Below are 26732 nucleotides of genomic sequence, written 5' to 3' on the forward strand. Positions count from 1 at the left end.
AATTTCTAAACTTTTTCTCTTTTGGTCTTTGTTTTGGCTTCCCTTGAGCTTTGTTCTTTGAACTTTGTCTCAATGCCCATGAGATGGTCTTAGATTTGGACCTTCATGGCCCTTTCCTGCTTCGGTGCGACTTTAAATTGCGGGTCCTTAACCACTGGCCTCTGCTACTCGGCCTGTGTGCTTATCATCGGGTGTTAGGTGGGCTATTACAATGTTTTTAACACTATCTGGTAGGATTATGGGAGCGCTCACTGCACGGTTGGCTCGTTTACCTCATTTTTTGTTGATCTAGTTGTTTCGTTGGTTCGTTCTCTTAGTGGTGGTGGTGGCCTTGTGATACGATGGAGGCGTATCTGGTAGTTGCTGGTTTCCATTCCAGTCTTAGGGTTTTTTTTGTTATTGTTCAGCTGGCCACTTTTGGGTTGTGCTTTGATTATAAGCAGTTGAATCGAGTAACAATTGAAAACCGTTATTCGTAACCTCACATTGATGGTTGTTTGATCAGCTTCTAGGTGGTTGTATATTTTCTAAGTTTGATTTGAGGTCTGGATATTATTAGTTGAAGACTATCGGTAAGGATGCCCTTATGATAACTTTCAGGACTCGTTAAGGTCATTTCAAGTTTAGGTGATGCCATTCGGAGTGACGAATGCATCTACTACTTTATGAATTTGATGAATAAAGTATTCCAATGATATCTAGACCGATTTGTTGTTGTTGCTATTGAAAGGATTGATAAGACTAGAGCAAAGTATGCTAAACATATTGGTATTGCAAAGATCGAGGGAACGTCGATTGTATGCTAAGTTTAGCAAATGCCAAGGTTGGATGAATCAAGTAGCATTTTTGAGATATGTTATATCAGCTTCAGGCATTCAAGTGAATTCTTAAAAGGTAGCAGAAATTGAGAATTTAGAACAACCACGAATCGTGATTGGGATTCGGAGTTATCCTAGCTTAACAAGCTATCAGGGACGGTTCGTGAAAGATTTTTCAGTCATTGCCTTGCCATTGACGAGAAAAGAGGTTAAGTTTGAGTGGGATGATAATTATGAGTAAAGGATTCAACAACTGAAGTATTTCCTCACTCATGCACGTAATCTAGTATTCCCAGAGAATAGTGGTAATCATAAATTTTTAGTGATGTTTCTTGAATGGTATTGGATGCATGTTGATGCAAATGTTAGGGTGATTACATACGTTTCACGACAAAAGGAACCTCATGAAATGAATTACCCTACTGGTGATTTGGAAGTCATGATTACCATTCTTGCTGTGAAGTTATGAAGACATTATATTTGGTAAGAATGCAAGATTTTTACGAATCCAAAAAGTCTCCAATATCAATTACTTGGAAGGATTTTGATATGAGGCAGCGAAGGTGGATTGAATTGTTTAATGAACATGATTGTACGACCAGGGTGATCGTAAAATTGTTCTAGCTGATGCATTTGGTGAGAAGACGGCGGTAAGAATTAATGCCTGGCACGCTTGCCAAGATTGTCTTCTTGTGGATTGGAAATCAACTGAAGTAAAGTTGAGAATGGAAGATTGAGAAGAAGTTGTAATTGCTAATTTTCAAGTTAAGTCTTTTTAGTAAGGTCGTACTCAAGACTCAAATGGTTAACGACGAAAATTAAGAATTAACCAAGGTAAAGAAAGAAGGGAAAAAGAAAGATTGCTGAGTTCAAGAATAGGATGGTTATGATTGAACTTGAAGTGATAGTTGATCAATGTACCAAGTTAGTACATTTACTCCAGTGTTGAGTAACAACCACAGTGCAACAGTACTTATATGTTTTATGGAGAAGAGATTTGGGTTACGAAACTGCTGAGTTTCTTAAGTATGTTGGTTGCGCAGTTTCCAAAGTAACGCCATAAGGACCATGAAATGTGTCGATTTTTGTTGATTTGTGGAAAAAATACTTCTGGATAGAGAAGATTCGATCACGAAAGAGTTTTGGTAGGCCCTGAAACTATGGATGAGTCTTCTCAAATTATTCAGGTGATTAAGTTTAACCTGAGAGTAGCCAGGAATGGCAAAAGAGATTAATAGTTGAACATGTCACTAATCGAGTGTTTAACGTAGATGATCTTATAATTTTGAAGTTTTCACTTTAGAAAAGTATGATTCGGCTGGGAAAGGAAAGCAAATTAAGTCCTAAGTACATTGGACTTTATGTGATCATCGAAGAGTAAGTGAAGTTGCATACAAGTGGTGATGTCTTCAGAATTGGCTAAGGTGCATAATGTATTATATTTCAATGCGTTGTCACTAGGTGGCAGATTCGTCACATGGAGTTCTGGTGCAACTATTGAGAATTAATCCGGATTAAACTGGTTGAGGAACCAAGGACGACTTTGGATTGGAAAAAGAATGTATTGAGAATTAAGACAGTGTAATTGGTAAAGAATTTGTGAAGAAAGCATTCAGTGGAAGAAATTACGTGGGAGAATCGGATGAGAGAGATTTATCCGAAGCTATTGTATGAGTTTAGATGATTAAGTTGGTTGTTGGAATTTCGGGGACGAAATTCTATAAGGAGGGAAGGTTGTCACAACCCGTCCCGGAATTTTAATTCCGAGGACGTGAAGTTATGAAAATGCCCTTAAACGGGACTAAGGGGCGTAAAATATGTTGTAACTTGATGATTTGGGGATTGGGTAGGATCCCACCTCCCTCAAATCTCTCCCTCATTCCCGTACCTTGTCTCTCTCTCTCCTCCCTCACAAATCTCTCATTCACTCTCCGTTCTCTCTCTCTCCTTCGAACTCACACGGACCACCCACAAAACCACCCTAAAACTATACCAACGAAGGATCTAAGACCACCATCGTTCTCCTGAGGACCACACGAACACGATGGTACCAATTTCAGGTGAGTTTCACTTCGGAAAACATGGATTTCAATTTCACTGTGCGTGTGCACTGTTCATGCACATGTAAAACTTGATGTTTTCTGGGATTTTGAAGCTTGTAGGAAGCTTGGTGAGGTCCTAAGGAAGCTCGGAGTGCTTCGTTTGAAGGATTTGGACATCGGGATCACGAACTGTAAGTTCGGCCGAATTTTCGTATTTTTGGAAAAGTTTGATTCCGTTGTTTTTAGGCCCTAAAACTAGTCCAACGTGGTAGATTATGTTTAGGGCTTCATTTTGGTATAAATTACGTGAAAAATGGACATAGGAACACGGAGAATGACAAGTTCAAAGTTTGGCCGGAGCTTTCGGGGCCTTTTCCGGCGAATCCACGGCGATTTAGGAGTCGAGGAAGGTATGGATGTGTTCGTCTCGTCAATACCTTCAATTTGATATATAGTACGTCGAAAATGGTTAAGAAATGAAGAAGTTATGACACTTTGAAATTTTCCCAGAAATTCCGGCAAAACACCATCTCCGGCGAAACCAGTCCGGCGACGCGAGGAAGAAGACGCGCGCGTGGGCAGCGCGTGAACAGTGCGCGTGGGGGCGCGTGAGAGCTCCAAATTGAGTTCTGAAAATTGTCACGCGTTCGTGACGTCGTGTAGATCACCGTGGTATATTCATACACCCAAATTGAGCAACGTATGAGAAAGTTATGGACGAATGTTTGGTGTATGTACGTTAAATAACATCAATTTGGTTACTTTTTGTATAGGTGAAAATATTACAGAGGAAGAATGTAACCAAGCTAGGGGAGGTTCAGGGACCTATGAGACGTCGATGTGATCAGTGAGTGGGCAGTTATTTTTCAGTATATATATATATACGTATGCTTGACGTATTTCCCAGAAACGTATTTTAAAAGAAATACGAATTAATTATCCTGTCATATATGCATCATATTTTAATATGTGCATTACCATAATTATGCATACTGTTGCATGGTGCTGAGGAGGCCCAGGTAAGCTACGATTGAAATACTATCATCACATGCATTAGTAGTGGCATACATTTATATATGTGTATTGGTGCTGTGGACGCACAGGTAAGTGCCAGGTAAGTGGTATTCATGTTGTTATGCAGTAGTAGTTTGAGAGGATTAGAGAGCTCATAATCTGCACCCCCGGTGTTAGTGCTCCCGCCCAGGGCCAGGGCACAGCCTTCACGTGTATGTTCACCAGCACCGCATGCTCGCCTTGGATCCAAGTTAGGTGCAAGCCTGTCGTACAGACCACATTAGGTGGTTCCGACTTGTAGGTGACCCGCGATTTATCGCACAGCTTCACGTGATCGTAGCACTAGAGCATATATATATATTACACCCAGCCTGTCGTACAGACCACGTTAGGTGGTTCCAACTCGTGTGCAGATTCAGTTATTGAGTTGAGAGTAGAGCTCTAGATGCAGCCGTACAGGTCACGTTAGGTGACTCCCGGCTGCCAGATTATATGTTATTGATGTGAATTACGCTTGAGCACTTACATTTGATTATGAGTTTCCGTTGTGGCATATTCTCGAGCATGAATGACATATTTATGAGCATGAATGATATATCTTTGAGCATGACTGGCATATCTATACATACGTATATATGTTATTTTCTGGGAAACTATACTTGTTTTACGGCGAGGGGTTAGTATATGCAAAAGAGAAAAGAAGGTTTTGAATACGTTCGTTTTGCTGACCCACTCAATTTTGTTTTGCGCCCCTCCAGGTTCAAGAATTGCAAAGGTGTGGTGACTACGAGGAAATTCAACGGTGTTCTGACAGAATGGACCAAATAAGGACTCACCTTCGGGTGTTTCATTTTAGAAGTTGTATATTTTTAAAGCTTCCGAACTGTGCAAATGGTTACGTCACTCTCACGTGACGGCCAGCATGCCCTCCTTCGGGACGGGGTGTGTCAGCCATTCTTAAAATTGCCAACAACTGTAAGAATATGTGTTATATTGTATCTTCGACAAAAAATTTACATATTATAGATTCTAATATAAAAGGGAATATTTTTGTTCACCATCCTATTTATTAACGTTAGATGAATTTAAGTTTCGAGCTTTATACAGTGGATATACACAAATCTCAAAATTTAGACTCATAGAATAACAATAAGTTGGATACGTAGTTAGCATTACCAACACTTGAAGATAGTGAGCAAAAATACACCTGTAGTATTAATGTTAGCATACGGTATTCATTACAATAATTTAATATGCACAAAAAAAAAATGATAATGATGTATGAAAGTTAAAGGTTGTGTGCGTCCTACTAATTGAGTGCAAGTAATAAAATATGCATCTTTATCCATTATCTTAGGCGTAGCATCTTCCTCGTGGAAACGGGACTGAGCGAAGAAAGATAGCTAAAAAGATGGGAGAGCAAGTGGTGCATTTCAAGTCCCACGCAAATTATAAGAATTAACTTCTTGTGGTCATCATCTTGAAATGGACAATTTTTTTTAGGTGGGAAGCTAATCATGGCCAAGAGCACTAATAATATAAAGTTTTCAAGGAAGTGAGTGGTTTGTAGGAGAGCAATTTCAACGGTACGGCTACATGATTATCATAAAGTAGTTTAGTAGTTGGGGATGAATTTCAGGCTCGTATTTCACACAACACGTTTTGAATTCGACTCCTAGCGCTGGTGAGTGGTGGCAAGAGGAAGACTGAGATGCTTCTAGAAGTCTTTTGACCCCTGAAAAAATGGATTGCCATGGTAAAACCACCAGTTGATCTCCCTTTGAAAAAAATAGTATGAATATACTATTATTGCGGCTTCATGTGATATAATGATACAACGTTAGTTGGAGATAAGCTTACGCATATCCTTGTATTATTACAACAGAATGTATACTTTTTGTCTTGTAAGGCATTCTCAGTTTGTTGAGTAAAGTTTTTAATAAGCGACTATTAAGTCCGAGAATCTTGCTGAAGGCGGATTTTCCTTAGAAGTCGGCCCTTCACACACTTTTTGTTTGTCAGGTTGGATTATTTCATTTATATAATTAACTGCATGTGTTCTTAAATGACCCCAATCACTCCCAAAACACTACTCACATGGCATAACATGATTGGTGACTAACTTTTGTCTTATAAAAATGAGTGAGCTCTCATAACCTTTCCTGGGAATTTCATCGGAATTACCCAAACATTGAAAACAATCATTCTTTCTTTGGATCCAAAACCCAGAAGCCCTTTCATTCTTTCTTTCTCTCTAAAAAGACACCAAAAATATACTAATACCATGAATACAATCAAAATGCAAATAATTAGGCCTTGTTTGGCAATTTTATCTCTTCTCATTCTTTCTTGCTTCGCAACTCAAATCCATGGAAGCAAGCAATCGCAAGCACTTTCACAGCTCCACAGGTCCAAATTGAAGAACGTCGCCCGCATCGACAAGAGTCCCTTCGTGGCGATTCTTCACGCAAACGCAACCAAAACTCATCCTCAGGAAGGGTTGAAGGTGAAGGATAGGATCGTTAAATTGCCTGGACAACCCAACGTGAAGTTCTCCCAGTATGGCGGGTACGTTACGGTGGATAAAAATGCCGGCCGTGCAATGTTTTACTATTTAGTTGAAGCTGAGCGAGCTAAGGATTCTTCACCTCTTCTTCTGTGGCTCAATGGAGGTAAATTACTATCCTACCTGCAAATTGTAATGTCAATACCACCTGTTCAACTGATGATGTTATAATTTGTCATTTGCTGCTAAAGTTATGGGTGGTTAATTGTGATCTCTTTGTCTAGGTATACATTTTTTTTCCTTTATTTTAATTATTGGTGATTGATAGAAGTGGAAATATATGAAGTATTCCACTAAAATCCCAACTAAATAGCTGGCTTAAGCTTAGCCAAAATAGCTAGAGCATTTTTCTGCAGCCAAATTCTAATTTCTAATCTCCTTTCTTAAAATTTTGATAAATTAATGTAAAATATCACTTGTTTAAAAAAAAAAAAATTCCAAAAAATGCTTCTTGTGTGGTACTAGCTACTCCAACCTATCTTTTCTTTCTGTATTTTCCCACTCTCTTTGTAGTGTTCCCACACCTTTGCATGATGGTTCCTAGTTTTTCTTCGGCCTGATATGATTATTAAAAGAATAATAATTTATAGCTACTTATGTCCCTCAATTATTGATGCCCTAAACAATAATTTTCATCACCCAAAAGGTTAATTGTAATCAATTGCTTGTCTTGTAAATTTACATCAATTAATTTTTTTTTCAATGATTTAGGCCTAACACCACATATTGTATTGCGATAGTCGCACCAAACACACACATGACTCTTTGTTAATCTTGACGTATGTGAAGCTTAATGCAAATTCCCCAGAAGGCTAATCCTGGCACCCCTCTTTAATTTTCGGAAGGGCTGGCCCCTTGTGGAGGATATCTTGGCGCTCATGCTGAATCTAATACGTCTCTCAGTTGGAAAATATACATAATATAAAATGGACGTTGAAAATGTTTGTGATTCGTATGTTGATCAATTATTTATCAGATAAATACAAATAGTTTAGTTGTCCACATGACACATGATCATTTATTTACACAATTCGGTTACATATATCTTCTCCTTTCTACCAATATTTTGGCATAAGACTGTTGCGATACTCCGGTTTATGGAGTGTACTGGTATTTAAACGGTTAGATTGCAATGGTAACAATTCAATCATACAGATTTAGTCATCCAATGCACCGATGCATCTCATACACCAGTATATATAGAATTATCTTAGAACATCATTCTAGTTTAGTCTTACTAACTTCCACTTGCATCCTGTGTCAATTGGATCCAGTGACATAAATTACTAACTACTACTTTGATGACATTTTAATAATTTATTACCTATTAATTGGTACATATTAACTGACAATAATATAAGGTTGCCATTGCTTAATATTTTCACAGGACCTGGTTGTTCTTCTCTTGCCTATGGAGCAATGCTCGAGCTTGGACCGTTCCGAATCCACAGCGATGGAAAAACACTTTACAGAAACAGATTTTCATGGAATCATGGTATATATTTAAAACACAATTACCAGACCTTAATTTATAAATCTTCAAAGTTTCATCTCTCTTTTTTTCTTCAGCTGCTAATGTGTTGTTCCTTGAGTCTCCTGCTGGGGTGGGATTTTCATACTCAAATAGAACATCTGATTACAATGCGAGCGGGGATAGAAACACAGCAGCAGATAATTATGTATTTTTGGTGAATTGGTTGGAGAGGTTTCCTGAATACAAGGGCAGGGAGTTTTATATCTCTGGGGAAAGTTATGCAGGGCATTATGTACCTCAACTTGCACATACCATTCTATACCATAATAAGAGGGCTAACAAGACCATTATCAACCTCAAGGGCATAATAGTATGTTCCTCTCTCTCTCTCTCTCTCTCTCTCTCTCTCTCTCTCTCTCTCTCTCTCTCTCTCAAATTGGGAAGTCCCAACTCTATGACAAACAATTTTTTTTCGTTTTATATATAAGCGATATTGGAGGAGGGGGATTTCAATATGGAACTGTGATTGTAAGGAAGATTGCTCTTAATCAACTGAGCGAGTCCCTTACAAATCAATGGCAAATAATTAAGTTTTAGACTAATTGGGAAGCACAAATCTATAGCAAATAATTAGAATTTAGATTCCATGAGGTTCTATGTTCTTGGATTCTTGGTAGTTGGTGAAAGTTGTAAAAAGGTCATAGGAAAAATGCTTGCATTGGAGGTGATTGGTCGCTCCTGGCAAGGGTTGGCCAACTCCCACATTTGGTGGTATCATCATATAATCCCTTTTGCTCTTGGTTTTCCATAATTCTTGGTCTGGTCATCATTTTTGTTTTTTAAGACTGATGTTACACATTGCCTAATTTTAGTGGGTGGGTGCGAAATCTGCTTATTATATGCTTGACTATCACTTAATGAATTGGGTAAAAAAGGAAAAAAACTGAGAATTTATTGTTTGAGAAAGTATTTCTGCTCTTCTTTATCATTACACATTCATGTTTATTTTTAATATTTTGCATTGGGGGAAAAAAAAAAAAAGATGTGTGCAAAAGGGTTGCGAAAATCTTTCTCCTTTATTTATATATGCGGCGCACTATACTGCCCACTTGTTGTAATAGATGCGAGATTTATTGTTTATGATACCATACATTTTATGTGAGACAACCAACTGGCACATAATGTTACTGATTCATTTATGTTATAGCACATGTATTTATTTATTTATTAGTACTATATCCTAGGTCCATCAAATATATATTTACCGTATTGCATATTTGTATTACAATATGTATTTGGTAACACCACTCGACGGTGTGATCGTTAACATCCAAATTTTTTGTCTCTATGACATGTTAAAAGCATTGATGATAATGAAGCATATAAAGTTTATTAAAATTTTAGCAGATTGCAAATACCCTATCTCTCTTCTTTACTCAAAGCTTTCCTTGTTACATGATGTAGATTGGGAATGCAGTGATCAATGATGAAACTGATACAAAGGGAATGTACGACTATCTTGCGAGCCATGCTATCATTTCAGATAAAACTGCAAACGTTATTAACAACTACTGTAATTTTGCACCTAATGTCAAGACTGATCAGCGTAAGGAGTGCAGTGATGCCACAGATGATGCTGCTAAAGATACCTATTACGTTGACATTTATAACATCTATGCCCCTTCATGTTTGTCTACCAACCTCACTGCAAAACCCAAAAGGACTTCGGTAAGTTAAAACAAAACCCTAAAAATTTCCCGCATATAGATATATGTAACACTGCTTATTGCAAAACATAATCTTGCGCTAATACATTCGTCGTGCAGATATTCAAATTTGATCCGTGCAGTGAGGACTATGTGTATGCTTATTTGAATCGGCCTGACGTTCAACAAGCTCTCCATGCCAATGTCACCAAACTCTCACACGATTGGGAACCATGTAGTGATGTTATCACATGGGGCGATAGTGCATCAACCGTACTACCTCTTTTACATGAGTTCCTGCAGAATGGACTTCGAGTGTGGATTTTCAGGTCAAGTTTCAGACTTTTTCTTGTTCGTATGTTATATATTCTTATAAATGCTATGCAATTTCAATACTTGAGGAAAAGAAGGCCTTGCAGTTTCAGTGTTAGGGTTACAAACGATCTTATTTTTATGAAAAAATTGAGTGCAGTGGCGACATTGATGGGAGGGTACCAGTCACTTCAACAAAGTATTCTCTTGACAAGATGAATCTTCCAGTAAAGACTGAGTGGCACGCTTGGTTCCTTAGTGGAGAGGTATTATATACAACATTTTTTATTTATTTATTTTCTTTCTACTGTTGTTTGTTTCAGTAATCGAATTTTCATAAGACCTTCAAAAGTCTTGATATGTTCTGTATGTGTCGTTGAACAGGTTGCTGGGTACACACAAGAGTTCGAGGGAGGCCTAACATTTGCTACAGTGAGACAGGCAGGGCATCAAGTTCCAAGCTATCAGCCTGCAAGAGGACTTTCACTCATCAAGCACTTCCTTGATGGCACACCTCTTCCTGATACCAAAAGATATAACTAGCTAGCTAATTTCTTCAAATCTTTCTACCTATTCGACTGGCACTACCTTGTTATTAATTTTTTTGGTCCACACAGGGTTAATTAATTGATTTGTCAAACTTCAAGTTGTAATTTATTGTTATTAAAATTAATAAAATTTCACCGAAAATTTTCATGTCCTTTCGCTAGACTAATATGACATATGACTTCTTAGATTAACATTTACTTGATATACAAGGAACAATAACTAAGGAGAAGAATCTGGAATTAAGGCCGCTATTCTAACACCTCAGGATTACATACCTTGATTTATTTCTAGGATTATATAACAAGTTGCATGAGTGGAGTGCAACCTAATACAATCAGTTAGGAATTCTAAGAGAGGAGAAACTATATGAAAAAGATTATCTATAAAATCAATCATATAATTATATTTATAGCACAAGGGAAGGTATTTAACAAGGTGATCACGAATGATTACTTTTGAATATAGAAATTTGAGAGAGAAATTCTTAATTTTTGAATAAATAATATGATAAGATGAAAGCTATGAATTCCACTTGAATGTTATAAGCATTAGAAAGTCAGAATTGACGGGTCCACAATAAAAGCAATAATCCAAACTAATCCAGCTCATTCAATGTTGCATAGCAGGGAAGAACTTTTCGAAAAGTACAATTAAATAAGTTAGCCAATATAGAAACCATAATAAACCTAATTTGTAGGAAAGTCTAGAACCACTTCCAGACTATTCTTTAACTATTTGTCCAACAAGAAAACAATCATAGGCCCAAACCAAAACAAAAAAGAAATTATTTAGAGGTTTTTAGCTAAAATGATCTATGAGATTTGCATAACTCTTCACTTTGGCCTTTGAGATTGGAATTAATAAAATTAATCCCTGAGTTTGTCCACCATTAATCATTTTGGTCATTCCATGAAAAATCTTCGTTAAATAAGAATAAAATGACTAAAATACCCATAATTTTTGTCAAATCATTTTGGCCCATAGTTTATTAAATTGTGGGTGTCTTTGTCATTTTGATCCTTATTTAACATAATTTTGCACAAAATGACCAAAATGATTGATGGTAGACAATCTCAGGGACCACTTCTATTGATTTTAAATATCAGGGACCAAAGTGATGTATTATGCAAATCTCATAGATCGTTTTGGCTAAAAAACCTTATTTAAAATACCAAACTTTCTTCAAAGCTCTTAAAACCCGGATTTTGTTTATTCTCCTGAATACGAAATGGGATCACTGCATCCCCACTACCACCATCACCATCACCACTACCACCACCACCACCACTACTACTATTCGCCCACCACCTCCACCATTTCCAACTCGATCACTCCCACTACCTCCTAATCACCATCCAACCACCACTCTTATCCAACATTGATACCACAACACCCTCCGCTACTATTGTTGCGGTTACCAGATAATCATAGATCACCATTGTTGCTGACGCCACCACCACCATTCTCAGCTAACATCACCATCTACACCGCCACCGCCACCACTCCAACCACCATTGCCTCCTGCCACCTTGCTATTGCACCACACACATCCAACAACCATCGATGTTGCTATTTAGTACTACGGTTTAATACTATTCCCTCTACACTTCCAAGGGAAAGGTCTTAGGTTCGAATCTCATGAATGACAAATTCGATACCAATTTATTTTCCACTCCTTGCTACAAATACATCGTTGTATAAAAAAAATATTGTTACCATCTCAATTAGGAGTTTTGAGGAATTTTAGTGTATTAACAAATTCATAATTTTATAGTGCTTAATTGATTTCTAAAGATTATGTAAAAATTATTGAATTTAAGAAGAAAAAATCCCTTAAAATGTTTCTAAATATATGGACGTTGTATTCATGAAGTTTAGTTGAGTTCTATAGACTCCATGTGAACTTTAGATGAATTCAATAGAAATCTTGAAAAAAAGAATGAATTTGTAAAGTTTAAAAAACACGGATAAATCTTTCTAAATCCATTTAAATTCTTCATTTTTTAAAGTGCTTTAAAATAAAATCTTAATTGAATATACAATGAAATTTTATAAATTATTTTTAAATTAAAAACTAGCATATAGGCACACACAAAGTGTGTAAGGAAATTTTTTATTTTTGTTTTTGAAATAGAAGGAGAGAAGAAGAGAGTGATAGAGAATGTGAGAGCGGGAAGTTTTTTTTTTTTTTAAATTAGAGATATGTTAGGATTACATGTAGGTGAGACTTTGAAAAAAAATAGCAAAATTTGGTTGTGTGAAATTACAATTATACCTTATATTTCTTATTCACGTTTTGTTTTAATTACATGGTTAAATTGGTAATTTTATAATATTTTAATTGACAATTAGTGTTTTATTAATTAGTAGAAATAAATACGTTCACATTTCTATAAAATTTTACAAACTTTTTAAAATTTTAATTGAAGATTCGTGAAGTTTCATAATTTATTTAATTCTTGATTGAATTGGCATGATTTATTGAACTAGAAAAAACTCCTAATCGAAGACACCCTGTGTATAACGTTGCTAAACTCAATTTACCGACGGATTACGAGCAAAGATGGATGTCTCTTTGACCGGCGACAAGAAGAGGCGGAGCAGCAGCTCAAGAGCAAGATCTCCGACCACAATCCAGTCCCTCCAACACGAAATCCTTTGCACCATCTTCTCTTTCCTCGACTTCTTCGACCTCGCAAGTTGTTCCGCCGTATGCAAAACCTGGTACTCGATTTCAACTACCCTTCTTTCGGAATTTTGTAGGTAAATTTGAACTGGGTTTTTGTTACTTTTAATGCAGGAGCACGGTGATCAACAAGTCTAAGTTGCTCCGAGTGTTTTGCCGCAAGCAATGGCAGATGCGTCTTGCGGGTTCTAGCAATGGGTCTAGTGATGGTCCTGAGAAACCTTGGGAGGTTTTTTTGGAGGAGATGGCTGTGGAGCGTCATAAAGTGGCGTTACACAAAGGTCGAATTCGAGTCGATCACTTGAGGGGTCACTCTGTCGGGTATTGTCTTTATCCTTCTTAATGTTCAATTCACCTTTCTTCGTATACTTTTTGGTGTGATGTAACTTTTGTGAATCATAATATGAAGTTTTTGAATGTCTGCGTGTCTTTGCATTGTACAAGAAGCAGCCTATATAATGCATTGAAAGTTTTGATTGTGTCAATTGAGGGCTGAATCGCGGGCGTGAAACATTCTATAGAATTAATTAATTTAATCTAGAGTTTGCGTATAGATGAATTTGGAGAGGCCGTTGCTTGAGAAGGCATTTATTCAAGAAACCAGTTGTCTCGTTAACCAAGAGGGGCAAATGAATAGTTGAATACGACGTTAATGCTTGTTAAACCTCACGAGATACTTCACGCCTCACATTTCAATTTTAATTACATTTAAGATTATACTTTCTGACTGTAGAATTATATGTACGGTATTATTAAATACTGAAGCTGGGGTGCCAAACAAATTCTGGTTTAGCTGGCTGTTTGTGTAAGTAGGCTCATAGCTTGATGAGGGAAGGGATCTGTGTTAGTTCTTATCTTATGCCTAGGCATACTGCTTTCTGCGGGGATGATATCATTTCCTAACCTTGCTTTGTCTTAGGGTTGGACAGTGTCGAAAAAAGATGGGGTTGCTTCTCACTGGCAGCGGTGATAAGGTAGTTTCCCTTGTAAACAACTTACAAAACTAGCATCTTTATGTATCATAAAATATATTGAATTTTTTTGACCGAAGGTCACGGGTTTGAGTCATGAAAACAGCCTTTTTGTAAGGCAAGGGTAAGGCTTTGTACGATAAACGTTCCCCCTGACCCTCGCAAAGTGGGGAGCCTTGTTGGCTTGTGGTCGCTCCTTTTTTTAACTGTTAATTATCCAAAAGCACAAATATTCCCGAGTCCTGAATCTCTTGATGTACTTCCAAACTGGGGTGGGGAGCTTGAATATTGTCCTTGAATCATATGTTCCTAGATCACGATTCCTCCCTATATTTTGCCCATTGTGATGTTTCAACTCTATACTATAATGTGACGACTTCTTGAGGCAAGAACTTAGTACCATACATGTTATTATTAGATTTTGGATATGCTTTAGAAGTATGGATGTGTTCTATAGGATGTAAATGTAATTTAAACGTATTTGTATCTGGCCTCCAAATGTGTCATTTGTACAAGCACCGCCCACTTGGCTTGCAAATCTGCTTGGAGGATCGTATTAACAAATGTCAAATTCAAACTAAATGATATTGGCTGTGGAATAAGTTTTATATTTGACGGAAATTGTATTTTTGAATGAATGGTCCATCTTTTCAGTTCTCATCAGCTCAACTTGCATGCATTTTGCCATTTCCCACATTATACCATCCTTCACCTATTTCCACCTAAGCCAAGGCATCGAGTGCTTTGTTAGCATTTGCACTTGGCCCTGTTGTATCTTTTAACTAAGTATACCACTCTTTGTGTCCACAACCTTGGTCTTTCTTTGTTCAACAGGCCTTGTTCCGCAGGGCCTACCCTTTCTTCTCTTGATAGCTTGTAGTAATAAACTCGAGAACTTATTCAATTGTTGTTAATTATGTGATCATAAGGTTTTCTCTTCAGTATAGTTCTTCTGACTTTTGACATGGCAATGATGCTAGGTTATGCGTCTTTGGTCATTGGAAAGCTATAAATGTGTGGGAGAATATCCCATTCCAGACAAGGTTCCTTTGGTTGACTTTGATTTTGATGAAAGCAAGGTAATTCAAACTTATTACTTTTTCATTCAAATGAGACTCAACTTAAATGCTATCATGTTACAGACCACATATTGATCTGAAGCTTAATCTGGATATATCATTGACTTACCGTTCAGATTGTGAAGCAAGACTGTGACTTCTGTTGTTTTCTGGACATCTTGATAAAGGATTGCAATGCCATGCACGCATCTTAGTTTAACAGATCAACCTAGGAGTGAAAATGTAGCATTAACATCAATTTATATGACAGAGCATACAAGGGCTTTTGAAATATGCTATTGAGCTTATTGCATTCTTCAAGCTTACTTGGAAATGTAAATAGCATGTATGCTGTTCAATTCCTTTCATCCAGTTTAGAGACTGGTATGGATGATTCGTTGTGATAATATTGTTGGATCTTTAACCTTGAGTGTGAATAGCTACCTTATTTAATAGTCCTTAGTCAAAGCATGTTGCTTTCAATAATTAACGGAATTTCAGACATGACTGACTTAGTTTTCTGTAGATTGTAGGTTTGGTTGGCACTCGTATATGCATATGGAGGAGGAATGCGATGAGAAGCATATTTCCCTCGCGTGAGGGCACCTTTCCGAAGGGTTTATGCATGCGGTATGCAGAGAAAATACTCTCATTATTTTTAGTTTTATTTTGTAAGTGCTAGAATGCACTACTTCATGAGCAGCAATATACATGGTAAAGACCAATAACATAAAATTGGAGATTTATTATTTGATTTCCTTCACCAATTGGTTGGGCGGGGGATTGTCTGAATATTTTACATTTTGAGCTTCTATCAATGGTTGTTCTGAAAGTTTCTTGTTTTGATTGATTATATCTTATTTATTTGTTTACTAATATTGCCGTTACTATTGCTTTTGGACTTTAAAAAACTCCTTTGTTGCTGAAGGCCCTTCAATTTTTTTTTTTTTTTACGGTTGTCTTTACTTGATCATTTCTGTTTTGGAATGGAATGCTAGATATGTATGGAGGTTTACTTTTGGTGGATTTCACATTCTGTTCTGATTGTAGTTACTGCGATCCTGAGGCTGTGGTTGGATGCGAGGATGGGACAGCTCGTGTGTTTGACATGTATAGTAAACAATGTTCTCAAATCATTAGGTATGTACTACAAAGAATGTAGCTTCTAGATTGGTGTTTGTATTTGTTTTCATTTTTCTTCTGAAGAATACAGTGAATTTATACAGCTTAAGTAGATACCTTTTGACTTGTAGACGTAAAACGAAAAACAGGAAGTATGAGTTAGAATTTAGAATAATTTCCCCTCTGGCATAGAATGTTCAGTATTTGCTGTAATATGAATTTATATGCTGCTCAATGGTTTATGGATTTTCTTTTGATTCCTGATTGCAGAACGCATGCGGGGCCAGTAACATGCTTATGTTTGAGTGATGATCAGTTGATACTTAGTGGTTCATCTCTTGGTGGTATCACAATATCTGGACTTTCATCTGGCGAGCGGGTTGCGAAATTAAGTTCAAATGATTCCTCAGGTTACACGTTATGCGTGCTCTACCGTTGTTATGAGGGACACCTACATTCCAGTTATAACTTCTGATACATAAAACTAAAATAAATTCGAAAGCTCATCAGGACACTAATTACATTCTTTTTTCCATCCTCCGCCACTCAGTCTAGTATATCTGATTCATTGTGTGCTGGACAACTCATTCCATCGAACATATCGACAGAGATACACTATACTTTGTTCATATAATTTTGAGTACTTCATCAAACTGCCAATGGGATCATGAAGAAGTCATAATTGCACTGTCTCATATTTATTTGTTGTGTCTTATAACTGCTGGGTGTACTCTTACTACTTATGCCCTTTTGTCCTTGTTGAATGAAATATATTCATGTGAAAGCAAATTGATAAGGATTTTGATTGCAGTTGTTTGGAAGTGTTGGCGCTTAACAGTACATCAATATTCTAAATAACATATTTATGGGTTTTGAGCAATCCTCTATCTTGGAGTGATAAGGACATTATGTTCATGACAGAGATCATAAATCTAGTATCAATTTTTCAATGCAGGCATAAAGACTTTGTGTTTCAACCCGGGCTCTCACTTAGTATTTGCTGGATCAGCTGCTGGATATGCATTATGTTGGGACGTTAGGTATGAAATATGACTTAAAATGCTTTTTTAAGAATTTTAATTTGCCTGGATGTGCACTTTAGCTTGATGATAGTCTATGTTATAACCGTTTCCATTTTTCACCTTGTTACAATTCGAATACAAGGTTTGGATTACTTCAAATGTTCTGTAGATGATATCATTGGTAGATAGAAAGCTTGTATGCAACTAGTCAGTTACTTATCCTTTCTACAGAATGAGAGTTGCTTCAAGATGAAAACTTCAATAAAAGCGAGTATGAAAAAGTGTGTAGACCCCCAATTTTTTGCCCTCCTCTCTAAAAGACAAGGGATTTTAATCGAAGATAGTGTCTGACGGCCCTTAGTGTGTTTTCATATGGAAGTGTCAATTTAACGACATATTCTGAGGTGATTTCTGTTAAAATGCCCATTTAACTGTACATTAATTATCATTAAAAGAAAACCCACAACTTTTAACCAAAAGAAAAAATCTTTAAACGTAACGAATTAAGGCAAAAAACTTGAGAAGCTAACCAGCCATGGATAGGGCAGCTGACAATGATATCAACAAGGCAACATCCAAACACGTGAACAAACATCACATATACTTGTTCCAATTCTAGAAAATTTGTTTCTTAGAAGTTATATAATCTCGATTCTTTTGGGGCTGAATTTTGACCGTTTCTCTGAAACTAAGGGCTGAACACTAGTGTCGCTGAAATATTAAGCCTTAAGGTTTAGAGTGGTTTATCAATTTTCATTTCGGGGTCTATTCTTTATACTTTTGTGTGACTTGTATTTCTCTGGACAGATGCTAAAACTTTATATGGTTGTTTTGTCACCAACGGATTTCAGCATAAAAAATCTGTAGTTTTTATATGGTGGTTTTGTTATCGTAAAATTTGTATGCAAAACTTACCCTTTACGTCCTAGTTTTCTCTGTCTTCCGCCCTTTTATTTTACTGTCTCGATAGTAACAGTTGACGTAATACAGTAGTATGTTAATGTTCTTCTGTTATATTGTACGATTCAGGACAATGAAATGTTTATGGGAGACACGAGTGAGTCCAAATAGGGTATACACGTTGCAGCACATGAGAAATGATGCATCGACGTTGGCGGTTGGCGGAATAGACGGTGTGCTGCGTCTTCTGAACCAGAGCACAGGTGAAGTAATTTCAAGTTGCGTCTTGGATGGATATTTATCATCAAGTTCTCGAAACACGATTGGGACTACCCAAAGAATGAAAGGAACAAGGCTTTCGGAAGATACCCCCGTTGAGAGCATTCTTAGTACCAGACGGCCTCCCATTACGTGCTTGACGGTTGGGATGAGGAAGGTTATCACCACGCACTACGATAAGTACATCAGAATCTGGAAATTTGAGTAAGACGACCACTCTTTTTTTGCTTTGACATGTATGATATTCATGATAATATGTGTGTATAAAGTTTATATATGGTTCGTGTACAAACTACAACAAATTCTTGATCTTGAAATACAAACCTGTTTTCCGTTGAGTCCTCCGAGAAAATAGTAGGTCGATTTTACTAACGGTTCCAGAATTGAACCGATTGACAAGAAACGTAGAATCGAACTGGAACTTGTCAGATGGAAGAATTTGATCTTGGAGGGTCGGTATTCATGTTTCTAGTTTGATTATTTCGCCAGTTTCCCTAATTCTGGCCAATTTTCCACGTGGACTATTATAAATGGTCAATTCCCGCGTTACATCTAATTATCTGTCCATAAAACTCTCGTTAGTTACAAAATATTATTTGTTGTTGTTCTCTTTCTTTAAACAAGACAGTTTTAATGAAAAGTTAGGTCAATTACGGAGAAAGATGATGCTACATGGAGATAAAAGAATGAGGAAAATAAAAGTTGTGGAGGAAAATCGTCAAAATGTTTTATTTTGTATTTAATTTATTCGAAAGGTATGGACTTTAAGCCCATGTTTAAATTCATCAAGCCCATAATTCAGCCCAAGCCCAATCTCATTAAAAATCCCACAACACCCCCGTATTTCTTTTGACCTCACTCCCTTCTCTTCTTCCCCAAAGTCAAAATTCCCACACTAAAACCCTAACCCTAGAAACTCCAGGAGCTCCAAAAATGGTGTGCATACGCAAGGCCACAATCGACGACCTCCTGGCGATGCAAGCCTGCAACCTTTTCTGCCTCCCTGAGAATTACCAGATGAAGTACTACCTTTATCACATCCTCTCATGGCCGCAGCTCCTCTACGTCGCTGAAGACTACAACGGTCGCATCGTCGGCTACGTCCTGGCCAAGATGGAGGAGGAGAGTAACGAGTGCCACGGCCACATCACCTCCCTCGCCGTTCTCCGCACCCACCGCAAACTCGGGCTCGCCACCAAGCTCATGAGCGCCGCCCAGAACGCCATGGAACAGGTGTTCGCGGCGGAGTACGTGTCGCTTCATGTTAGGAAGAGCAATCGAGCAGCGTTCAATTTGTACACTGAGACTTTGGGATATAAGATTCATGATGTGGAGGCGAAGTACTATGCCGATGGGGAAGATGCGTATGATATGAGGAAGGAGCTCAAGGGGAAGAAGGTGCATGGACATAGTCATGGGCATGTGCATGGGCATGGGCATGGGCATGGGCATCACCACCATCATCACCATCATGAAGGTGGGTGTTGCTCAGGGGAGGCGGCGAAACCAGATAAGGCAGAGGCAAAAAAGGTCGAGAGAGGGAATGCCAAGGCGGTATGAGAGTGAGAGGTAAATTGAGTTATTTGGGGAAAGTGCATTTTCTGTTGTTTTACTTTATCTATGGTTTTTGTGCTTAGTGTTTGTACTGCAATTTGGAAAATGCATTTGAGGATTCGGAACTTCATAGTTCGTCTGAAGTTGTTGATGTTTAAATACTTACTCTGCTTTATGTTGTAATTTAAGTTTATTTTCTGTTCATTGGCCTGGCTCTTTTGTTCATAGTTTGGTTGAAGAATGCGAATCCCAATAATGATTATACATTGATTAGGAATTTATGTTTTTGATTTGAGTTTGTTCCGTTTGATGATCTGTAGTGCTAAATCTTTCTTCATCACTAGTAATGAATCCTATTAGTAGGAGAACTTGCGAATAAGTTTGGAATAGAGTAGGAAAAATGGCTAGATTAGTAGTTGTTTTGCTTGGTTAAGTTGACAAACCCACACGCCCACAATGCACTAAACCCGCATCTCGCCCTTTAGCCTTGCCCGTTTGAGGGTACAGGTACTATTCTGCCCATGCTGGATTAAGAATTACCCTTTTCAGTAGTGTGTATACATGTATACATACAAGACTAGCGATTTGGTATTGAAAGTGAAGCACATTAGCTTTTTCAAGAGTGAGATTGTATCTGAAGTTAGTCCTGCTTTCTCTAGTTTTTCAGAAATTGGGGAGGAATAAAGTGTTTTCTATTTTGGGCAATTGTTCTCTGTTACAAGTTTCTCTCGTTCATCCTCCTAATCATTTTGTTTGGTTAATGCTTGGAGTTTTAAGTTGTTTTGAACTTGAGTTTCTCTTGAGAAATGTTTTGAATCGGGGCTGTCTGTATGTTCACTAGTTAATCACCCAAGCATGTTGGCATGATGGTGAATTTTTTTGGAATTTGTGAGGTGTCGAATGACTAAACAGGTTCAGTAAAGTATATATTTAAGAAATGACCAAATATAGAATCCAGTATTGATAGAAAATCACTAAGAATCCAGTAATGCAGTGGTCATAGAGATTGAATAGAAAATAGGATGTTTTCCAACTGACATTCTGAAATGAGCACCCAATTAAAGTTCCTAGTCCGTCGCTTGCATCAGGTAGGGTTCCGATGAAGTTTTCGTGGCCGTGCAGGATCAAGTTTTATTTCTGGAAATAGAGAAGAGTGCAGAAAACTTATTATGTTCTACTTTATCCTTTGTCATCACAAAATTTGCAATCTAAAATAGGAGCTTTTTTCGAACTGGCCTTCCGAAATGAGCAGCAAATAAGAAGTTTCTATTCAATTTCTTGCACCAGTTGGGTTTCTGAAGGAGTTTTTGTAGCCATGATGAAATGTCAAGTTCCGCCTTGGCACTGATGCAAACTTAGGTTAACTTCACAAGGCTTTCTACACTCCCACTCACACTCCAGTTCAACATGATCGACGTAAACATGTTGAAGTTGATCGACATTTTAATTTATTTGAGTTCTGTAAAGTCTGAGCATCAACTCACAGGTGTACTTATTTTTGTCCAATTAAATTTATCATAGCTCACTTGAAAAAGATGAGCATTGATTTGTGCACCACTTAGCTGAGGTTACTTGGGGCTTATTTGGAATCTTAATTGCATCTGATTTTTTGTTTAAATAAATGAAATGTGGCTAAATTAGTTAATATGCATTAGTTTCAATACAATAAATTGGATCAAAAGTAATACCAAACATCCCCTTATGAATGATTATGTTTGAGTGAGAGATTTCCAAGTCTCAAGAGATTGATGGCAAATTAGTAAAAAATGGATTGCAAAATGTGAGATTGGAGAGATTAGACCATTACAAAAGCATGTAAGGGGGATTTGGATGCGGTGTAAGTATTCAGTTTTCCAACATATTGTTAGCAAAACTTAATGTATAAGTAAATACATCTTAATTGATTGGTAAGGAAAAATCTGGATTAAATCATGATCATAGGATCGTCATCAATCGTCAATATAAAATGTAGTTAACGGTACAATGTCACACGGTTTGAGCTAACTTTAAGTTAACAAAAAATCACAAAGCAACTTTATTTTATGAAAATGTCATAAATTTTAATAAAAATGACAAAAACTAAAAGAAAACAAGCTTAAATAAAGGGCCCACAAGCTGGAAGTTAATCCAGCGTGCAAAACAATTTTTATTTTTTCAATCCATGCCACTGAGGGAACGCCACTTCCATCAGCCAAACCGTTAAAATTTTGAATTTCAAACTATTTGCTTAATTTGTCAAAATGACACATTTGCAAAAGAAACCGAGAATTGATTCGCAAAACAAGCAGAGAATTTCTCAAAGCAAAACCGTAAAATAATTCAACTATAATTTTTTGGTGCACATTACGTCCCCATTCTGCCAACTTGGGTTAACAAAATACCAACGCAGATACCAGAAAGTTTCAAGGCTGATACAAGATTTGTATGTACCATTGCCTTTTGAATAGGCCGCCCTCTTGCATCTTCCCTTGTGTCAATTGAAGTAATGATTTCTGTATATATTGCATACAACAGCAAGTTAAAACATATGAGTAACAATTACCATAAAATGTTTAGTATTTGCTGTAATATGAAATACTTTTTCTTCGTTAATTCTCTTTTGATCGGTTCAATTAAATGTCTATAAGAAGGACGGAAATCACTTTCATTGTATAATATATGTTTAGAAACTACAAGCGTCATGTCGTATAAGAATTAGGTTGGTTGTGCTGCTTTGTGTTTTCAATCTCTTGTTTGGCCCCTAGTGATACTTTTGAGTCTTTTGACGTTGTATCAATTCTGTCATTCCTTTAAAAACGAATAAATCTTTTTAGGGGTGGGTTCAAAAAACCGAAAACCAAAACAAATGGGACCAAACACCGAACCAAAATTGAAAAACCAAAAAACAAAAAAAACCGAACCGAAAAAGAAAAATACGAACCGAACCTTATTGATTCGGTTTTGGGGGTTCGGAAAAACCGAATCCCTTTACACTTTACGAATATATGCCCATGATGTTTCTTTTGTGAAACTTTGTTGTCAAGTTTGAAATTAGGCCTAGGGCTTTTTCAAGGAGCATATGCTTGGTTCAACAAAAAAAACCGAACCGAAAAGGAAAAAAACGAACCGAACCTTATTGATTCGGTTTTGGGGGTTCGGAAAAAACGAATCCCTTTACACTTTACGAATGTATGCCCATGATGTTTCTTTTGTGAAACTTTGTTGTCAAGTTTGAAATTAGGCCTAGGGCTTTTTCAAGGAGCATATGCTTGGTTCAATTAGAGATGATATTTCATTGGTTATGGAGGAAAGTTTTGAAAGAATTTATCTATTTATTTGCTTTTTGAATGGGTACGGTGATCATTTTTCTTTGCAATTGAGGTTGTTGATAAAATATAATTGGTTTGTATGATCTTGTATATGTACAACTACCTTCTCACTTTCCCACTTTTCCTATTTTATTATTATTATTATTTGAACAATCAATATTATCATTTTTTTTAATAATCGATATTATATACACTAAGGAGAATTAGTGGAATTAGTCTCACAATGAACTAGCAATAATGTGGTTCAACTTCTCCTTTGGCGAGAATCAAACCTAACACTTATCACTTACAAGTAAAGAGAAATATCACTAAATCGTAGTACCAAGTGACCTCATTTTCTTACTATTAATCTACCAATGCAAATTTTTTTTTTTTTAAAAAAATTTCATATTAAAAAATATCAAATTTTATAAAATAAATAAAAAAAAATTGAAGCTGAACCGAACAAAACCAAATAAAAAAAAACCAAACCCAAAAATCCGAAAGAAAATTAAACCGAACTGAACGGACCGAAGTTTTGGTTCAGTTTCGATTTTGGCAAAATACCGAAACCGAACCACCCTATATCTTTCGGGGATGCTTTCTCCGCTTCGACTACGCATCGCCTTCTGCTTCTTCACCGCTTCTTTCCCTCCCCCTCCACGCCTAATCTGCTAAACGACGACCTTCTCGACGACATCCTCTCGCACCTACCCGCCTTATCATTCGCATCAGTGGCGTGCGTTAGCAAATCCTGGAACCCAATCTGCAGCCGAATCCTTGCTCGCCCGAAGCTCGCCTCTGCCCTCTCTCTCCACCCCTCTCCTAAGGTTTGGTTTAAAGTCTAGACCCCTGTTTGGTTTCCGAGAAAATTACAAGCTCAAATTTTCTCACACATTCTCAATTTTTGTGTTGGAATTGATAGGTTGCGGTGAAGGAGGTTATCGAGAAGGTTCTGACTGGGCCGATAGGGCCTCATTTCGTTGTGGCTAATATTGGAAAAGGGTTTGGATTGTATGACATTTCCAAGTTTGTATGTGTTCTTGCTCATAAAAACCCCTTAATCTTAATTAGTATATCTGAGCACGGTGAGATTTTTGTGTAATATTTTTTTTTAGGGCTTGTGGGTTTTAGACATTTTTCTGTGAAAGCATTAATTTTTGTATGATTTTTTATTGTGGGTTTCGATTATTTGGTTATTAATTTGGGTATTTGAGCTGCTGGATGCTCGGAGCGGGAACCTTTTCTGCCCATTCCTCTAAGGCAGTCCGCCCTAGCCATATTCCAGTCGGGATCTTTTTCTGATGGAGTTTGTGATGTTTTGCGAATAGGGTTGAAATCCATTGGCTTGAACACAATGGCATCATCAACAGTATCCGGTAATTCCCGGGGATCAAAGTCTAATAGCAGTAGGTGCACTAATTATCAAACCCTAATTTTAACTGTTAGGATCATTACGGATTTGGGTATTTTTATAAAATTAAAAAATTAAAAAAATTGCGTTGCTTCTACGTGCTGTATATTGGCTGATGTTCGGAGTATTTTTTGTATTGTTGACCACGTCGGCTTGGTTTTGTTTGCTACGATTGGTGAGGCTTATGTGACTGTTGATGGGTTTGGTTAACAGGGTTTTCATTCCTTTTCAGATTTGTTTCAACACACACTACTTGAAATTTGCAGGATGCTATGGTGATAGTTTCTATGATCTAATCAAATGAACTATTTAATGTCAGTAGTTTGAGGGCTCCGACTGCAACACACAGCAGCAGTGATGGGGGAGGAGAAGCGGCACCAGGTGATGTAGAACCTATTCGGTGATCAATCTGAAGAGGAAGAGCAAGAGGTGGATTCCGAGCACGAGTCCAATCCGCAGCCCAGTTTTGTATGATCCTCTAATTTCAAGTTTCCTTCCTATTCTGATTCCAAAAGCATGTTTGGGAATGAGTAGGGTTTCAATTTGTTCTGTAATCTTAGCTGAAGGAAGATATAGGTTGTGCTTTTGTTAATGGCGGTGGATGATTTGGATGAAAGGATGTATCTTGGGGATTTTTTTTTGCATGCAGTTGTTTAGGCCTGGACTGAAGAAGTTTTGTGGAATGAGATTCTTATGAGTAGTCAATTTTAGTGGGATTGTTGTTTCAATCTGGATAATGAATGATGTCGTTTTCCTATTCGGTCTGTCCTTTGATGGTGTAGCAGATCTGGAATTTTTTGAAATGCTCTTTCTGATTAGAAATATAGAATTGGTTTTAAATTATTTTCTTAACTGTTTGGTTCTGATGTGTTTTACCGATAAATCAAGGGTTTGCAAGATATTTTTTTGCTGTTCTCTTTAAATGGTGGGTGTTATCATATTCTCTGTTTTTTCATATCTGTCTTGCCATTGACTGGGGATGTGGGTGATACTGCTACCCTGTACGCCGCAGTACAGGGCTGTAACAAGATTATCTGTTGTGCTACTGCACTTTCTACTATCAGCGGAGACCTCTACAGGGTTGATCAAAGAGGGGTCTTCAATCTTACTAAAGCATTTCAGGTGTGATCCTTATTGCCATAGCCTTGAAATACTCTTTTTGACATTTAGTAATCTGTTTTGGTTTTGATGTCGTTTAAATTCATGGGTTGGTTCAATGTTGGATTTAAATTTTACCGTTCGAGAGTTGCTTATGTGAAGCTTTTGACTGTCTGCATTGCAGGACTACAACAACAAAATGGCGCAATTACGAGCTGGAAAGAGTAGCAAGAGCAAACTTACAATTGTAAAGTTCAAGACTTTGGAGTCAGTGGATGGATGGGAAGTTTGTCATGGGACTTCCTTTCAGGATGTGGTTGCTTCTAGGGGACTTGCTTTCAGGATGTGGTTGCTTCTATGTATGATGGAGGAACGGATGCCAAGTTCAAATGCATTTTCACCGGAGATGCTATTTCCTCCTGTAAGAGAAAGACTAAAGCGGGGTTTTGAGGTTCTAAATAGAAACCAACTATAATTCCTTTTACTCTATTTCTTGCTGCATTGTAGGATATGTTTTCACCAGGGGAGGGTATGTTGAACTGTCAGAAAAGTTTTCAGCAGAGGACGGTATGTTGCACAGCTTCCCAATATGAAATTCATGGTATTTTTCTTATTATTAATTACAAGATTTGGGTAAATAAAATTCATGGTATCCTTCTTATTATTAATTACTTAGAATTTGAACACAAAATGAATTCATTTGCTAGAAAATCATTGGCAACAGAAATTACCTGATGAATTTGCCCCGCAGCTGCAACATTCAAGCAACATTTCGTGAATTTGAGAAGCAGCTGTGCAAGTTCAGTTGCGTACTGTTTACTTAATTTTCTGTGTTTTTTCTTTTGCTGTTTGGATTTAGG

The 26732-nt window shown here is 37.2% G+C and overlaps 4 protein-coding genes and 1 long non-coding RNA gene across 23 annotated transcripts in view; all 5 read left to right on the forward strand.

The window, feature by feature from the left end:
* The first annotated feature begins 3370 nt into the window (after nt 1-3370).
* On the forward strand, nt 3371-4821 carry LOC148695425 (uncharacterized). The gene is made up of 3 exons (XR_015964611.1): nt 3371-3532; nt 3634-3707; nt 4633-4821. It is a non-coding gene; the product is annotated as an uncharacterized LOC148695425 (long non-coding RNA).
* Nucleotides 4822-5233: 412 nt separating this feature from the next.
* On the forward strand, nt 5234-10633 carry LOC137735605 (serine carboxypeptidase-like 40). Its single transcript, XM_068475037.2, has 7 exons — nt 5234-6546; nt 7828-7935; nt 8010-8284; nt 9379-9642; nt 9741-9949; nt 10093-10198; nt 10317-10633. The coding sequence occupies exons 1-7, from the start codon at nt 6159-6161 to the stop codon at nt 10473-10475; spliced, it is 1509 nt and encodes a 502-aa protein (XP_068331138.2). The 5' UTR covers nt 5234-6158; the 3' UTR covers nt 10476-10633.
* Nucleotides 10634-12955: 2322 nt separating this feature from the next.
* On the forward strand, nt 12956-18857 carry LOC137733577 (F-box family protein with WD40/YVTN repeat doamin). The gene is made up of 9 exons (XM_068472709.2): nt 12956-13205; nt 13282-13488; nt 14087-14141; nt 15119-15217; nt 15723-15826; nt 16247-16336; nt 16589-16728; nt 17274-17358; nt 18370-18857. Exons 1-9 carry the CDS (start codon nt 13045-13047, stop codon nt 18725-18727), a joined length of 1299 nt encoding a protein of 432 aa, XP_068328810.2. The 5' UTR covers nt 12956-13044; the 3' UTR covers nt 18728-18857.
* A 506-nt stretch (nt 18858-19363) lies between these two features.
* Nucleotides 19364-21630, forward strand: LOC137733578 (N-terminal acetyltransferase A complex catalytic subunit NAA10). 3 transcript variants are annotated; one of them, XM_068472710.2, is made up of 2 exons: nt 19364-20088; nt 21162-21630. In XM_068472710.2, the coding sequence occupies exon 1, from the start codon at nt 19453-19455 to the stop codon at nt 20077-20079; it is 627 nt and encodes a 208-aa protein (XP_068328811.2). In that variant the 5' UTR covers nt 19364-19452; the 3' UTR covers nt 20080-20088; nt 21162-21630. The 3 variants fall into 3 exon arrangements, with proteins under 3 accessions (XP_068328811.2, XP_068328813.2, XP_068328814.2); XM_068472712.2 differs by having other exon boundaries at nt 21361-21630; XM_068472713.2 differs by having other exon boundaries at nt 21196-21334.
* Nucleotides 21631-23859: 2229 nt separating this feature from the next.
* The window catches only part of LOC137733580 (uncharacterized), a 43145-nt gene continuing 40272 nt past the window's right edge, over nt 23860-26732 (forward strand). The window contains exons 1-7 of one of the 17 annotated variants that reach the window (XM_088697309.1): nt 23860-24190; nt 24286-24769; nt 25094-25242; nt 25787-25896; nt 26057-26293; nt 26380-26473; nt 26624-26676. In XM_088697309.1, the coding sequence (XP_088553435.1) occupies nt 26072-26293; nt 26380-26473; nt 26624-26676 (369 nt within the window). In that variant the 5' untranslated portion in view covers nt 23860-24190; nt 24286-24769; nt 25094-25242; nt 25787-25896; nt 26057-26071. The other 16 variants (XM_088697308.1, XM_088697313.1, XM_088697310.1 and 13 more) reach the window with 16 other exon arrangements.

Source organism: Pyrus communis, chromosome 7 (assembly GCF_041283825.1).
Source record: "Pyrus communis isolate YQ-2024b chromosome 7, ASM4128382v1, whole genome shotgun sequence".
Classification (NCBI taxonomy): domain Eukaryota; kingdom Viridiplantae; phylum Streptophyta; class Magnoliopsida; order Rosales; family Rosaceae; genus Pyrus; species Pyrus communis.